The 14,866-nt window shown below is 34.9% G+C and overlaps 3 protein-coding genes and 1 long non-coding RNA gene across 4 annotated transcripts; all 4 read left to right on the top strand.

Annotated features, from left to right (window-relative positions):
• Positions 1 to 5,414: 5,414 nt before the first annotated feature.
• On the top strand, positions 5,415 to 5,866 carry LOC118480561. Its single transcript, XR_004863253.1, has 4 exons — positions 5,415 to 5,472; positions 5,550 to 5,606; positions 5,694 to 5,741; positions 5,824 to 5,866. It is a non-coding gene; the product is annotated as an uncharacterized LOC118480561 (long non-coding RNA).
• Positions 5,867 to 6,294: 428 nt separating this feature from the next.
• LOC118480560 lies at positions 6,295 to 7,650 on the top strand. Its single transcript, XM_035975571.1, has 3 exons — positions 6,295 to 7,017; positions 7,112 to 7,321; positions 7,408 to 7,650. The coding sequence occupies exons 1-3, from the start codon at positions 6,427 to 6,429 to the stop codon at positions 7,519 to 7,521; spliced, it is 915 nt and encodes a 304-aa protein (XP_035831464.1). The 5' UTR covers positions 6,295 to 6,426; the 3' UTR covers positions 7,522 to 7,650.
• Positions 7,651 to 8,401: 751 nt separating this feature from the next.
• LOC110866493 lies at positions 8,402 to 9,910 on the top strand. The gene is made up of 8 exons (XM_022115639.2): positions 8,402 to 8,439; positions 8,518 to 8,579; positions 8,658 to 8,720; positions 8,800 to 8,862; positions 9,158 to 9,298; positions 9,417 to 9,497; positions 9,587 to 9,625; positions 9,723 to 9,910. Exons 2-8 carry the CDS (start codon positions 8,555 to 8,557, stop codon positions 9,908 to 9,910), a joined length of 600 nt encoding a protein of 199 aa, XP_021971331.2. The 5' UTR covers positions 8,402 to 8,439; positions 8,518 to 8,554.
• A 171-nt stretch (positions 9,911 to 10,081) lies between these two features.
• Positions 10,082 to 11,297, top strand: LOC110866223. Its single transcript, XM_022115489.2, has 4 exons — positions 10,082 to 10,138; positions 10,234 to 10,414; positions 10,578 to 10,844; positions 10,933 to 11,297. The coding sequence occupies exons 1-4, from the start codon at positions 10,086 to 10,088 to the stop codon at positions 11,242 to 11,244; spliced, it is 813 nt and encodes a 270-aa protein (XP_021971181.1). The 5' UTR covers positions 10,082 to 10,085; the 3' UTR covers positions 11,245 to 11,297.
• Positions 11,298 to 14,866: the final 3,569 nt, after the last annotated feature.

Genomic DNA, 14,866 nt, shown 5'->3' with positions numbered 1-14,866 from the left:
GGTCTTTAATGCCCAATTTGTCGAGTAAGGTGCGGAATTGTTGTGTACCCAAAGGCTTGGTAAGGACGTCGGCAATTTGTATCTTTGTGTCAATTTTCATGGGTTTGATTTCATTTGACTCCACTGGTTCTTTAACGAAGTGACAATTCATCTCTACATGTTTAGTTCACTCATGAAAGACCGGGTTGTTAGCTATATGACGGGCGGCTTGGTTGTCAAAAAAAACAATTGGGTTGGTCCGATTTGTGGTGACTCAAATTCCTTTAAAAGCCATCTCATCCACAAAATCCTGGTAACTGTGATCGGCATGGCTCGGTATTCGGCTTCAGCCGAAGAGCATGAAACTATGGACTGTTTCTTGAATTTCCATGATAAGGGAGCTACTCCCAAAAGAAGAAGATAACATGTTCTAGAACGTCTGGTGAAGGGACATCCAAGCCAATCAGAATTGTAGTAAGCTGTGAGGTTGACTCCTCCTTCTTTATGAATCAAAATACCTTGTCCTCGAGTTGCTTTAAGATATCGTAAGACTCGGTTGGATGTCTCCATAAGATTTGTCTAGGATCACGTACGAATTGGCTTAGGACATTTACTACGTAAGCAATGTCAGGCCATGTTGCAAGTAGGTATAGAAGTCTTCCAACAAGTCTTTGATATTGATTAGAATATATTTGTTGTTTATCATCACATTTGTCAAGCTTCAAGTTTTGTTCCATCGGGAACAAGCTTGGATGACATCCTATCATTCCAGCATCTTTTAGGATGTCTAATGTGTACTTTCTTCGGCTTAGCACCATCCCTTCCTTTGTCCTTGCAACTTTCATTCTAAGGAAAAACTTTAAAGGCCCAAGGATTTTGATGCTAAATTTTTCATTAAGAAAATACTTGGTTTCTTGAAGTTTGTTTTGGTTGTTACCAGCCATGATGACATCATCCACATAGATTAGCGCAACGATTCACACTTCTTATTCTTTGAGCATAAATGGCGAATGATCAGGTCATGCTTGCTTAAAACTCAACTCTAGTAAGGAAATGGTAAAACTTTTAATACCAATTCCTTAATCTTATGGTATCTTAATGCATACTTCTTCATGCAAGTCTATTAGGCTCTTCTTGAGCTCGTAGAGTGATTGAGTTTGCAAAGTCTATTATCATCTGCTTTTCCAAAACCTTATGGTATCTTAATGCATACTTCTTCATGCAAGTCTTCATGCAAGTCTCCATGCAAGAAAGCATTGTTGATATCAAGTTGATGGATGTACCACCCTCGTTTCACGACCACGATTAGCAAGTTTCAAATAGTGACTAGTTTTGGTGTCAGGGCAAAAGTCTCATGGATGTTTACCCCTTCCATTTGCGTGAATCCTTTTACAACGAGACATTCCTTGTATCTTTCCACATCTCCCTTAGGTTTGTACTTTATTTTGTAGACTAACTTTTAATCACTAGCTCGCTTCCCTTTTGGCAACTTCTCGAGAGTCTAAGTTTTGTTTTCTTGAAGTGCTTGGATCTCTCTTTTACCTGGCTTCTATACATTTCAAGTCACGAACAACCTAGTTAACATATTTAGGCTCATTTTTGAAGTAATGGTCGACAAGAAAGCTTTATGTGTGTCCATAACCTCCTCCTCAAACGTGTCCTGTAGATGATCACTCACATATGAATCTATGGTCTCAATGAAGTAGAGTGTATCATCCTGACTTTATGGGTGTTAAGTCTGAGTTTACAAGGTTTGTGATTAATCAACAAATAAGATCAAAACAATTTTTATTATAAGTAAAGATAAACAATAACAAACAAGAAATCATCAACATCTGTTTTTCAATAATGATTCAAATGATTAAAAAAATGTTTTACAGAATGTTGACTCTACAGACTCTCCCTCAGACTGATCAATAAACAATTATGTTCGTACAAAAGAAAAGGTGATGTGTAGTGATGAATAAATCTCTAATAGGTAGATCTATTTATACTAAGTATGAAAGCTCTGTTTGTGATTGGCTGACATCAACCTGATAGTGACATCTTGTCACACCCTGACTTTTGCGGAAGCGTATGATGTGTGACTTGCTTAATATCATTGCATTCAATTATAACAAACAACTATATGATTAAAACAATGATGTTCATCCATTAATACATTCAAAATAATACAAACCAAATTGTTTAGTACCAACCATCGACTTCGAGTTTAACTTACAAACCATTTAACTGAAACAAGTTCCATAAAGGACTTCAAACAAAAGACATAGATAAATCAAGGCTTTGATTAATGTATCCTATCAAGGATAAGATACACGATTCAAACCCTTCCAAAAAGGATGACATCATATCTTGAAAATACTTCTTGAAACCTTTGAAACGCCCGCCAGATCCATTTTAGTTTCCTGAAATACATGTAGTTTGAAAACATCAACAAAAGTTGAGCGAGTCCATGTGTTTTGTATGTGTGCACGAATAACCTTGTAAACATTTGTAAGTATGTCTTTGTAAACCGGTATGAAAGCGTCTATGAACAGATCAATTAATGATTTACAAGGTCATTAATATGTGTGCAATGGTGTAGGAAGGCTCAAACCTAGCGGATTTTGTACCGGTCCACCCGGCTGGAACGACATAGTCACCACCTTCCGTCACTCCCGACCCAGGGGTGGGGCTCGTAACACCCAGATAGATCTACCACTCATGCCCCGCGGTCCTTATACAAGGATTAATGGTCTTAAGTGTGCGCCTACCCATTCACATTATCTAACAGTTCATTCCTTAGCTAACCATACCATTTGTAAACGTTTGAAACATTTGTAACAGGTATTTCACCCCCAGAGTTATAATACTGAAAACAGTTATAAGAAAAGGGGGACATGAACTCACTGATTTGCGTTCTCCTGTCAAGTAACTCAAGGCTCCTTTTCACGGGTCGCTCGACTACCTACACACGTGCTATGTTGTATTAGACGGCTAGGTCTTGTAACGACTCTTAGTTTTAGGTATTATGACTTATCATGGAATTGGTATCCTTTGAGTTACAAGTTTGATGTACATTATATTATTCCAAAGTATATAATTATTAGTTAAAATAAGAGTTATTAGATTTTATCACCCTCAACTATTGTCTATTGGCCGCTGCCACCCCCAGCTATCACTTTGACGTCCGTCACCCTTAACTTAACACTTAGTGTGTTCTGTCACCACGTCGTTAACCGATCCCTAACTTTTGAACCTGTTACTACACTTTTTGAGGTGTCATGGGGATCTTGGGAAGGTTTTAGGGATCTTAGAACACCCCCAAAAGTATAATAACAGGATCAAAAGTTAGTGATCTGGTGACAGAACACACTAAGTGTTAAGTTGGGGGTGACGGGAGTCAAAGTGATAGTTAGGGGTGCCAGCGGCCAATGACCAATAGTTAAGGGTGATAAAATCCAATAACCCTTAAAATAATAATATTTTAACTTAAATTATATTTAGCAATTATTTGGAATATTTGTTAAGATAATATATTTTTGACTTATTTCGTTTTGTAATTCCTTCATGAACATTTCCCAAATATGGGTATAATTATACTTGTGTATATTTAGACTTGTGTATATTTAGACTTGTGTATTTTGCCAAGTATTGGTGGCGTATTCCGGTGTGTATTTGTACGTACGAGAATACGTATTTTCTTGTATTTATTAAGTATTTTTATACTTAATTTTGTATTTAATTTTCCGGAATATTATTTTTTAGATAACTAAAAATCACCAAACTTATATTCTCAAAATATATATATTTTAAGAGAATTTTTATAGGAAAATAACTATAACTTTACTTGGCAAAAATAATATATTTTCATATAAACCTCAAAAATAATATATTTTCAAGATTAACTTAGAAGATATTTATATTTCTAATTTTCACCCAAAATAATATATTCGTAATTTGTTTAAGAAAATATATATTTTTCTTCACCCAAAAATAATATATTTTCTTTTTGTAAAAAATGATATATTTTTGTAATACTTGTAAAAATCCATATTTTTCGTTTCTTTGGTTTCTAAAATACCGTTTAATACATTTGTCGAAATATGAATTTATTTCTGGAATATATATATATATATATATATAGGGCAAGGATAAATCGAAAACCCGGTTGAGTTGACTAAACCCTGAAAACCCATTAACCACCATTGATTAAGCTTGATGGATGGTTGAGATTCATTTTCGTCACTAGTGAAATATGAATTCCTTTCTCACTATTTTTTAATATAAATTATGTACCTAAAGGGGCAATATGGGAAAAGATTAATATACTCTGCATGAGTGTAAGAACCTTTACATCAAACATCAAACAGCTGCATCATTACACCTCCCTAATCCTAAAAACCCTACATCACTCTACAATTTCAAAAACCACAAAAATATTACCAGACTCACATAACTCTCTCATACTCTTCAACAACCGCTCTCAAATTAACCCCAAAAATCACCGGAGAGTCACTCTCTCTCATCATCTTCACCGGAGAGTCGCTCTCTCTCATCATCTTCATCAAGCGTATAACTTCATCGACGAAGATATTCAGAAAATCACCGTAGAATTTCAACGGTCACCGGAAGAAAAAATTCAGGCTAAAAACGAGAGGGGTTCAGGTGCGTCGCTCTCTTGGTTGACTAAAATCATCAACTTTGTTTTAGCTATTCAGAATTAGGGTGTTTTATAACAGAGATTATATGGTTTGGGCCTATAGGGTTTTTTAAGACTTTTGAAAATGCTGGATTGCTTTATACCCATTTAGGTTTTTCTTAATTACAGGTACCATTAGGGGTTTTTGTTGGTTTTAAATAATCTAACTTGTTAAAAAAGAAAGTTGAAAAATTTAGGTAGTTATGAATTTTCTTTTAGAGATACAGATCTGGGATGTGTGAAAATAAAGAATATAAACTATTAAACAGTTTTCAAAGTGCTCGGTTACTTCATACATCTGGTTTTCTGTTAAATGACAGGGGTGACATTAGGGCTTTTTCGGGATGAACACATGATCAATTTGGGGTGGGGGGTGGTGGGGGGGGTGGTTTGTGGGTTAATTTTGATTGAGAAAAAAAAAACTGATAGTGTGTACTTGTTCATTCTAAGGAAACAAAACTCTGCTTGCTATAAACTGATCTGGGCCATAGTGATCTACTGTTGATTGGAGTCCTATATTTGTTATCTAGTGGTGATATGTGTCTGTTAGAAAAGTCATGTGGTCCATATATTGACTGCCTCTTTATCTCATACTTTTGCAGGATCCGTTGTAACAGCTAAGAATAGCAAAACAAATCCGACAAAAAAAATGACCACAGGTGCTTATAAATTAGATAAACTATGATCAATTATGCTTACAGATTAAAAACCATTTTGTATTTATTGATGTTGACTACAAATAAAAAATGCAGCTAAAAAGGTTCGTGATACCCCGGTGGTTGAGAAGCGCAAAAACAGGCAACAAATATGTACGTAACTACTTTTTATTCATTACATCTTTGTTTGTCATGTTATGTCTAATTTCCATAAGCTTTCTAAAAAACAGTGACACCGGATACTAATACATGCGGACCAGCAATGCGGACAAGGGGGGCTAGAAAAGGTTTAAAATTAGTCTTTTTTTTTAATAAATATTTTGGTAAAGGTTGTTACTAGTTCATGATCTATATAAAACTTGTACAAAATGTAGTTAAGGATGCACATTGTGAGGAGAAGGTACGCAGGAGAAAGCTAATAAGTACGTAAAAAAGCATTTTTTTTCTTTCGATTGTCTAATAGTAATGCTTTATATAAATAATAAAACAAATATGGTGCCACAGTTTTACCAGATAGTGACTTGGACACTCCGATGGAAAACATTGAGAAAAGAAATAAAGGTACATTTTTTAATGTATGGAAGCTTTGGTTACATTCTTCTTGAATCTAATATTTATGTGTACATGACTTTGTAAAACATTTGTAAGGCGAGGGCGATCAAGACGGGCCGGCAACACGTACAAGAGGAGGTACAAAACTGTGCTAGACATGATCTTTGAGAGTCTAAATAAAATGAATATATGTTTCAATACTTGTCTTACGTACTTTAATGCTAATTATTTACAAAAAAAATGTATATTTACAGCTCAGCGATGGCGTGAAGATAGCAAACCAAAGAAAAATGTCAAAAGGAAACTAATAAGTACGTAAACACACCCCACTACTACTTTCCTTCTTTATGAAATATGTAAATCTTAACCAAAAGTTGTTATCTTAGTTTCAGCAGATGGTGACTCACAGATGACTGCAGATACAGCTCTACCAAAACAGGATGCAATTGCTGTTAAAAAAAAAAAAAAGCAAAACATGATCGGGTGGAAACCCGAAGTGGCAAACACGCAAAAACGACGCATAAGTGGCCTAAATTAAAAACACGTTCGTCACCTATGCAGTTGTTCAAATGCATCAAGTCTCTAACGAGGAACCAACAAGAAGACGTTAATAGGATGGGTTTTGGAAAAATGTTGTCATTCAACATCAGTGGGATACCTCTAAAAATTGCCCACTATGTTGTGGACCACTTTAACCCAGAAGAAATGGCTATTGAATTGCCATGTGGGTCAATAGATGTTGATGTTCAGTCTGTCCATGACCTTCTAGGGATTCCTAAGAAGGGCATAGACATGCAAAATGTACGAACATATTCAAAGCTTGATGTTGCTGTTGAAGCATGGAGAAAACGATATCGTAAACGATTTGTGGCACCAACGAACCTGGCACGATCTATACTCACAAGTGATGAAGCCAACAGTTTTGATTTCCGACTGGACTTCCTGATGTTATTCTTAACCGTCATGGTTGAGTGTAACAAAAATGGGCGAATGAAAGAGTGGATTTTGAAAACTTTTAGAGGAGACACGGATTTTAGTAAAATCAATTGGTGTGCCTATCTGATCCAACAAATCAAATCATGTAAAGATGGCTGGAAGAGTTGTGATCCTGAATCTCCATTTTCTGGACCACTCACACTTTTGGCTGTAAGTGTCCTGTTTAACAAAACTTATTAACAATATAGGCATACAACATTTGTTTTGTTATCTTACCGCTTGTTTTTTTTTCGCCGTTACACAGTTGCTATATGTCGACAGAGTTAAATGCACAGGATTTCCAGTTGACCGGACAATATACCCAATCGTATTCTGGAGCAAATACGAACTGAAAAAAAGAGAACGGTTTGAGATAAAAAGAGGTGGCTTTGGTGGAGAGGATTTGCATGAAGTTGGTGTGGTTAGACGGGATCCAAGAAAAACAGAGTTACATGCTAATGATGAAGTTCTGAGTGTAAGATTAATAATTACAACCAATTACAAAATAATTATGTTCTTTCGAAAATTGGTTAAAAATGTATTTTATAACTTTGTTTGTAGAATGAGATTGCATTGATAGAAAAACATTTGGACGTGATGGAGGCGAAAAGAGTTACGGTGCAAAAAAAAATTGGAAGTAGTGTTCAATGCTCATCCAGACAACGAGCAAGTTAAAAAATTGATACAACGATTTGAGAAAATTGTACACTAAAAAAAAACAAGGATATCGCTGTGGCCTGATTCCCCAAGGGAAAAAATTGCTGGGGTGCTCATGTCTCTTAACAAGACAGTCCAAAACCCAGATAATGATTACACAGAAGGTACAACGGGAAAACGGATGTGTATCACTTCATTGAATATGTACTCAGTTTTTTCTACAAGCTGTTACTAATTTGAATATTTTTTTTTAAATGCAGACCCTGAAGATGATGTGCCAAACGCGGCTGCAGTGGCAAAGATCAATGGTATGACCTTTTTTACAAAAAATATTTATCTTTTTTTATTTGCAAATAATCGTTTACACGAAAAAAGTATTCATATGTATTTGTAGCTCAAAAAAAAAATAGAGTTCGAGATAACTTTTTTGGTAAGACTTACTGGAACAAGAATATACTTATCGTAATTCGTTCAGATTCGTTGAGCCATAAAGTGCTTTTTACGTTCTTCGTACAATCAATTTACTCCTACACGTTAAAAATTTATTTGAAAGATGGATTAACAAGCTCCATTTTGATTACATTTTCCCGAAAAAAATAACAGTGCCATTAGAAATGCCTATGTATAGTAGTTCAAAAACTTAGGGTACATTTAATGTATCGTGGTCATGGACTGACTCTTTAAACCCATTCATTTCTAACACAAAAATAATGAGAATTGACAGATTCGAATAAACCGAATCATGTGGATGTGCGAAATAAAAAACGCAGTGCAGCGACTGATAATTTACTGAAAAAAGGTAAGGTGCAAAAAAAAGTATAATACACGCACGTGTGATAATAAACTGATACAATTTTTTTAAAACATATATAGCGTCTGGCAATGATCGGGGGAATGGCAATGGTAAGCGAATGAAGAATGATGTGTCGGCAAAAGGTAACTTTAGTGATGACAATCCTAACAAAAACGTCTTGTGTGATAATAAACTGATACTATTTTTTTTAACGTATATAGCATCTGGCAATGATCGGGGGATGGCGATGGTAAGCAAATGAAGAATGATGTGTCGGCAAAAGGTAACTTTAGTGATGACATCCTAACAAAAACGTCTTGTGTGATAATAAACTGATACTATTTTTTTTAAACGTATATAGCATCTGGCAATAATCGGGGGAATGGCGATGGTAAGCGAATGAAGAATGATGTGTCGGCAAAAGGTAACTTTATTGATGACAATCCTAACAAAAACGTCTTGGGTGATAATAAACTGATACTAATTTTTTTAAACGTATATAGCATCTGGCAATGATCAGGGGAATGGCGATGGTAAGCAAATGAAGAATGATGTGTCGGCAAAAGGTAACTTTAGTGATGACAATCCTAACAAAAACGTTATGTGAGGAAAAGCTAACTTTAATTTCTTTATTTGAAATAGAAACTCCACTTTAATTTCCTACACGACAACATACACGTGCAGTAATTGTAGATAGAAAAATAACAAAAAAAAAATTAATGACATCAATGTTACATTTCTCTACAGGTGAAAAAATGTAAAATGTTTAACTAACTATAAGTAGTAAACCACCAAAATGTATGTCCTAAAATTGCAAACTAAGCGTAACATGTGTGTATGTGGCCACATTAAAATAAATAGATCGGGGTAAGGCTGACAAAACACCAGAGATGATAGATGGAGAAAGGTGCGGAGATGCCACTACAAAAAAAAATGCTACATGTGGAGACATAGGCAACAAAGAAATTGAGGCAAAAGATCAAGAGACGATAACTACAACAAGTAAGTTTTACATCTTACATATAACCCGTCACAAGTGTAGAAAAGTCAAGAAAACCAAATCACACACAAAACAAACTAACACGTATGTGTCTGTGTACATGTGAATGAATATAAAAAGACAAGAACAACGAAACACAAAACATGCAAGGATTGTTTGATGCGCCTACCTTTCACCTGCTCACACAAGACACCGAATTAGGTGACTCATAATTCCCCCAAAAAAAAGAACATGTCTTATTTCTGTACACAACGGATAACCCGACTTATCAATACGAAAAAAAATTGCAGGTGATGATGTCGATGATACGCATGACAAAAATCAAGAAGGTCAGTTCTACATGTTTTTTTTTACTTCTTTCGAAGATTATAATAAACTTGGCATTTTTTTATTAAAAACTAACAAACAAAAACTAAAATTGAGCAGGGAAGGGAACGGCTGAAAAGGATATCACACGTAATGCTTTGATAAAGGAACTCGAATCAAGACGAAGAAAACCAGTTGGTAGGTTCGCCCGCTCATGTGATGACCATGAAGACGAAATGGGAATAGACATTACAACGGAAGAACAGCGTATTTGGGATTTTCTATTCGATGTGAAGTACTCAATGTAAGCTTCAGTTTAAAAATATTAAAAATATTACTTGTTACATTATGCAAAACTTTGGTCCTCTGATAGATTATGGAATGTTTTTGCTCCAAATAGTATGTTTTTTTTTTTTAAAAAATAGTCTATTATGTTTTAAATGTATAACTGCATATGATTTTTCGCAAAACAGGACACGTGGAATGGTCATCTCCTTGTCTAGCGGGGTAACAAAAAAATTTGGTCAATCTGCTGGGTAAGTTCACCTATAAAAGATATACATAAAACATAATAGGCCTAGTTTCTTGATATCCAGAATCTAATCTACATATCTAACATTGTCTTGCGCAGAGATGTTATCTTCGAGAGTATATACGGCTTAGAACTCACAAAAACGCTGATGCGCACTTTGAGGGGGGAAGTGAAGGTCTGCTCTGATGTAGTTGATGCTTGGGTAGATGTGATGAATTATGAAGAACTTGACAGAACCGACGGCTGCCCAACGCGGGTTTATTTTAGCACAACTGTGATAGTAAGTATTCATACTATATTACTTGATCTTTGACTGTGATTTTGGATTTATTAAGTCTTTGGGAACGTTGTAAGTATGTCTATCTAAATGCATCTTTTGAATTATGGTGATTCGCGGCTTGCACCACCTTATTGACACAACTTATTTTGGAAAAAAAAAACAGGACAGCTGGCTTTTGACGGATTCTACTTGTGATGATGATGAACGTATGCAAACGTTCGGCGAAAGGATGGTCGTAGGCGGCGCATATGATTTCATTGGGATCAAAATGGGTTTCTTTCCAATCCTCGAGAATGATGAATATTACATGCTTGTTTTCGATCTGGAAAACGGTGAAATAACCGTCATAGACCACAAGCCTGATCGCACACCCTTAGCTGGCATTAGGGATCATCAAGACTACTACAAAAAAGATACACCATACAAAGTGGTTAGTCATTTTCTTTTCCCATAAAAACATTAGGATGAAAAACAAGAACTCATACAAAAACTGATTAGTTTATCGTTTTTTTTTACAGAAGCATATGCTGGACAATTATTTGGAGCATTGCAAACATCCGTTAAAGGATAAAATTGCACCAGCCAAGATTAAGAGGTGTGATATCCATTGGGCGACAAGTGCACATCCAATGGATAGTGCAGTATTCCTTATGCACCACATGCAGAATTTTAACGGCGTTGGTAAACACTTTGAATGTGGTTTTAGTAGCAACTGGAAGCAAAAGCAAAAACAGATTCTTACCCTCCGAAAAAAATTCGCTACACGCATACTACTCTGTGATGTGAATGTGATGAAGGGAAAGGTTCGTGATGCTGCATTATCAGTGTAAGTTGCTGCTCCGTATGGTAATGTTATGTTTTTGTGTGGATGGGACTATGGTGTACAACTTAAACAATTTAAACTCGTACTTTGTCAGTTGCCTATATGTATCTAACTATTAATGTCTGTCGTTGATCCGGACATCTTAAACATTTTGGTGAAGCATAAGTAAACTACTAGAAAGTTTGACAAGCGACCATAACTATCAATATGTGTGCTCTTTGCTATAATAATTAGCGTTAGTCAAGCGGCCATAACTATCATTACAGAATTGCTTTGTTACAAAAAAATACCTTTCTTTGTACAAACAAACAGTACCAAAAAAAAATGTAACAATATATATTAAATTGAGGGGCGAGTTACCTGCTATGCAAAACCTAACTACTCATTATAATATATTTTCATAAATGCCAGCTTTGAATTGTCAAATCTGCAAAAAAAAAGTACACGCATGTACCCCAAACCATATACAAGAAATATATGATAGTACCCATTATTATAATAATATATATGAAGTAGTTGTTATGGGGAATCTAAGATGGACAAAAAGCCATGATAGTTCTCAGATTGTACTTATGGGAAACGTTGAACTTATATGTTAACTCAATTGAAATACTATTATAGTATTTTTATAAAGAAAAAAAAAGTGAAGTCTTACAAAGTAGTTGTGCCAACTTGGAAGTGACTAATCTGCATAAGTACATACATATCGAACACTATATCCAAGAAATATATAAAAGTACAGTCTCATTAATTGCCCCAATATGGGGAATCTAAATTGGACAAAAAGGAAACTTATCACTTATTAATGTTTACACCAATGAAAAGGCATAAATAATAAAAAGGAAAAAATATGTGTACTTCTAGCTCTATCTTATGTCCAATTAAAAAAAGGAATAAATCACTACTTCTATCTCTAAGTATATTCATTGTTAATGTATCTCTGTCATGATTTCGTAACTACAGTACACACATCTAATAAATTCCAAATTGACTCTTTGCGTGTAATAATAAAAATATAAAATATATATATACACCTGTCGCATTTGGGTAAACAAAAAACGATGCAAAAATCAAAAGTCCAAATCTTTAAAGAAAATTGTAACTCCTTAAATCAAAAAAATAATTATCTCCTATGTTGCTCAGTGTAGTACATTTAATGTTGATGTAAACTGATGTAAACAATATAATTAATTTTTCCACCTAACATCATTTGATTGTCTATAAAAATAAGGTGAAATGTAAAATTTAGTTTCATCACTTATTCACCATAAAAAAGAACTAAAAAAAACACCTTACTATGTCTAGTCCATCATCACCGGCGAACTCAAAACGGGTTAGCAAACGATTACGGAGAACTCTTTCATTCGAACTCCAAACTCCAAAATCGGATTGCAACCCAGAGTGTTCTCAAATCACAAAAACCCCTTGCATTCCGTCAATGCCGCCCACGGTTGAAGAAAATCTGGATATCGATGCTAAGCTTATAAGTGATCTCCTTACAAACACTAAAGCTGAAGCAACAACACATGATGAGATGTCGCTAGATGATGAACTTTTGGATGTTGACTGGGGATCATTTTACTTCACCACACAAGTTACCCCCGTCAAAAAAACTTCATCTGTGGTGCTCGAAGACCAAGCAAAACCAGTCAACGACACCCAGGAGACCTCCCCGGCAGTTGATCAAAAAACTATCGATGATCCTGAAGATGATCCTATAGATGATGATTACTCTTGTTACTCTCAAAACACCCTTATCTCGTGGGCCAACCACAACCCGTGGGAGAGTGAGCTTAGCCCAGAACCACTTAGCACTGAAATTGAGTATGGCACACCAAGATCGTTTCTTGACTAAATAGTGGTGTTTACATCAAGTTGCTATTATCGGTGTGAAAAAAAATGTGCCCCAATTTTCACTCTCTCATGCAATATAGGGGCTACTTTACTTATCCTATGTTGTTTACCATATCTAGTGTTGAAGTTATTATGTACTCAACTATTGAGATAAATCTATGTTTTTTCCAGTGTATCTTATTCAATAATTCGTGTCATTATTATATGATTTTAAAAAAAAAATGATATCTTAAAAAAAAGGGCATACATAGGTTACACACTTTAGGGAAAAAAATAAATAAATAAAAAGGAGACACGTGATCAAATCTAAAAAAAACATACAATGTTGTTGGGGAAAAAAAAATACTCAAGGAAGGTTCAAAGGCACATGATCAAACACACATATAACAAAAAATGTACAAAAAAATCTCGCTGAAAAAAATGTATCTCGGATACACCAAAAATGTACAAAAATCATAGGCAAAAAAAAATGTAACATGGTAAAGACAAGAACCAAAAAAACATAACATAAAAAATTCTCAGATTCAAAACATCAAAAGTCTACATAAAATCTTAGTGGGAAAAAAATGTAATATGGTAAAAACAAAACCCAAAACCCCATAACATAGAAAAATCTCAGATTCAACCAAACATCACCAAGTACATACTAGAAAATGTCATTAAACATACTAATAAGCATAATCCAACTAAGTACTAACTAATTCTTAATCATAACAAACAATGCTAACAAGTAAGCTGCCAAACACTAACGCTAATATCAGTAACCATATAACCCTATTCTTCTTCCGAATTTCTTGTTCGCGGGTAAACAGTTCAGCTTGCAGGTTGTTGATGTTCCTCAAAAGACCTGGTATGATCCTAGTTGACTGTAAGCACATCGGTGGGTCGACCCAACCAATGAAAGGGCAGTTGCTAGGCTACATTAAAAAAAAGGGCAAAAAACACGATTAGAACACACGTTTACTTAATAAAACCAGGGTTTGAATCTTTTACCTTAAATGGACATGAATAGAACCTTCTTCCTGGGTTATCGTCGGTCCATGATGTCCGAATAACAGCAATCCTCCCACATGAACACCTTTTCATCTTTTTTGAGAGATAGATGAATATAGTTTGGGTAGTTGGAGATGGAGATAGTTGGAAGCTTGTAGTTGAAATGATGGATCTAATATAAAGATATGAACCAACCATTTGTGGGTCCCATGGTAAAATATATCCTTTTGTCATTACCCACGTCTATGTACTTCCTACTTTTTTAACTTTCCATTACTTTTTTTAACAAATGGGGCTTACCCCCCCCCCCCTATGAAAAAGTTTACCACATATCTACTTGAATAAACCAAAAACATAATACAAAAAATAATAATACATCCCAAGAAATAAAGTAACAACACACAAAGTAGATAGTTTTTTTTTTCCATTACATATTACACCACAAAAGATTACAAAAACATTAGACACATAAATTACTCCTTACATAATGTTGATAACCTGATACTACACCTAATTTCTAATTAACCTAAAAACATACATACATCTTAAAAAACAACATAATTAATAAAACACACCAACAACACCTAATTTCTACTTGAGCTTGTTCATGTGAACCATTTTTTGCACTTGCAAGGGTTTGCTGGCACAGGGGAAACTGATATGTTTATTGGGAAATATGAATCCCACTCAATTTCACTCATCCATGAGACATCATCAACCCAATCGCTGGTTGTGGGGTCTTCAACATCTCTTTTTTTTGGGAATGTTGTAGGCTCACCCTT

The sequence above is a fragment of the Helianthus annuus genome, chromosome 7, assembly GCF_002127325.2.
Source record: "Helianthus annuus cultivar XRQ/B chromosome 7, HanXRQr2.0-SUNRISE, whole genome shotgun sequence".
In the NCBI taxonomy this organism is placed as follows: Eukaryota; Viridiplantae; Streptophyta; class Magnoliopsida; order Asterales; family Asteraceae; genus Helianthus; species Helianthus annuus.
The sequence above is the reverse complement of the archived record's forward strand: the minus strand, read 5'-3'. Positions and strand labels throughout refer to the sequence as shown.

Excerpts from the sequence above, each read along its gene's own strand:
- LOC118480560 (XM_035975571.1), top strand. The coding sequence starts at position 6,427 with ATGCAGTTGTTCAAATGCATCAAGTCTCTAACGAGGAACCAACAAGAA. Across the intron at positions 7,018-7,111 it reads GACCACTCACACTTTTGGCT|TTGCTATATGTCGACAGAGT; the intron begins GTAAGTGTCCTG and ends GCCGTTACACAG. Across the intron at positions 7,322-7,407 it reads CTAATGATGAAGTTCTGAGT|AATGAGATTGCATTGATAGA; the intron begins GTAAGATTAATA and ends CTTTGTTTGTAG.
- LOC110866493 (XM_022115639.2), top strand. The coding sequence starts at position 8,555 with ATGAAGAATGATGTGTCGGCAAAAG. Across the intron at positions 8,863-9,157 it reads GAATGATGTGTCGGCAAAAG|ATCGGGGTAAGGCTGACAAA; the intron begins GTAACTTTAGTG and ends TAAAATAAATAG. Across the intron at positions 9,299-9,416 it reads AGAGACGATAACTACAACAA|ACAAGAACAACGAAACACAA; the intron begins GTAAGTTTTACA and ends GAATATAAAAAG.
- LOC110866223 (XM_022115489.2), top strand. The coding sequence starts at position 10,086 with ATGGTCATCTCCTTGTCTAGCGGGGTAACAAAAAAATTTGGTCAATCT. Across the intron at positions 10,415-10,577 it reads ATTTTAGCACAACTGTGATA|GACAGCTGGCTTTTGACGGA; the intron begins GTAAGTATTCAT and ends AAAAAAAAACAG. Across the intron at positions 10,845-10,932 it reads AAGATACACCATACAAAGTG|AAGCATATGCTGGACAATTA; the intron begins GTTAGTCATTTT and ends TTTTTTTTACAG.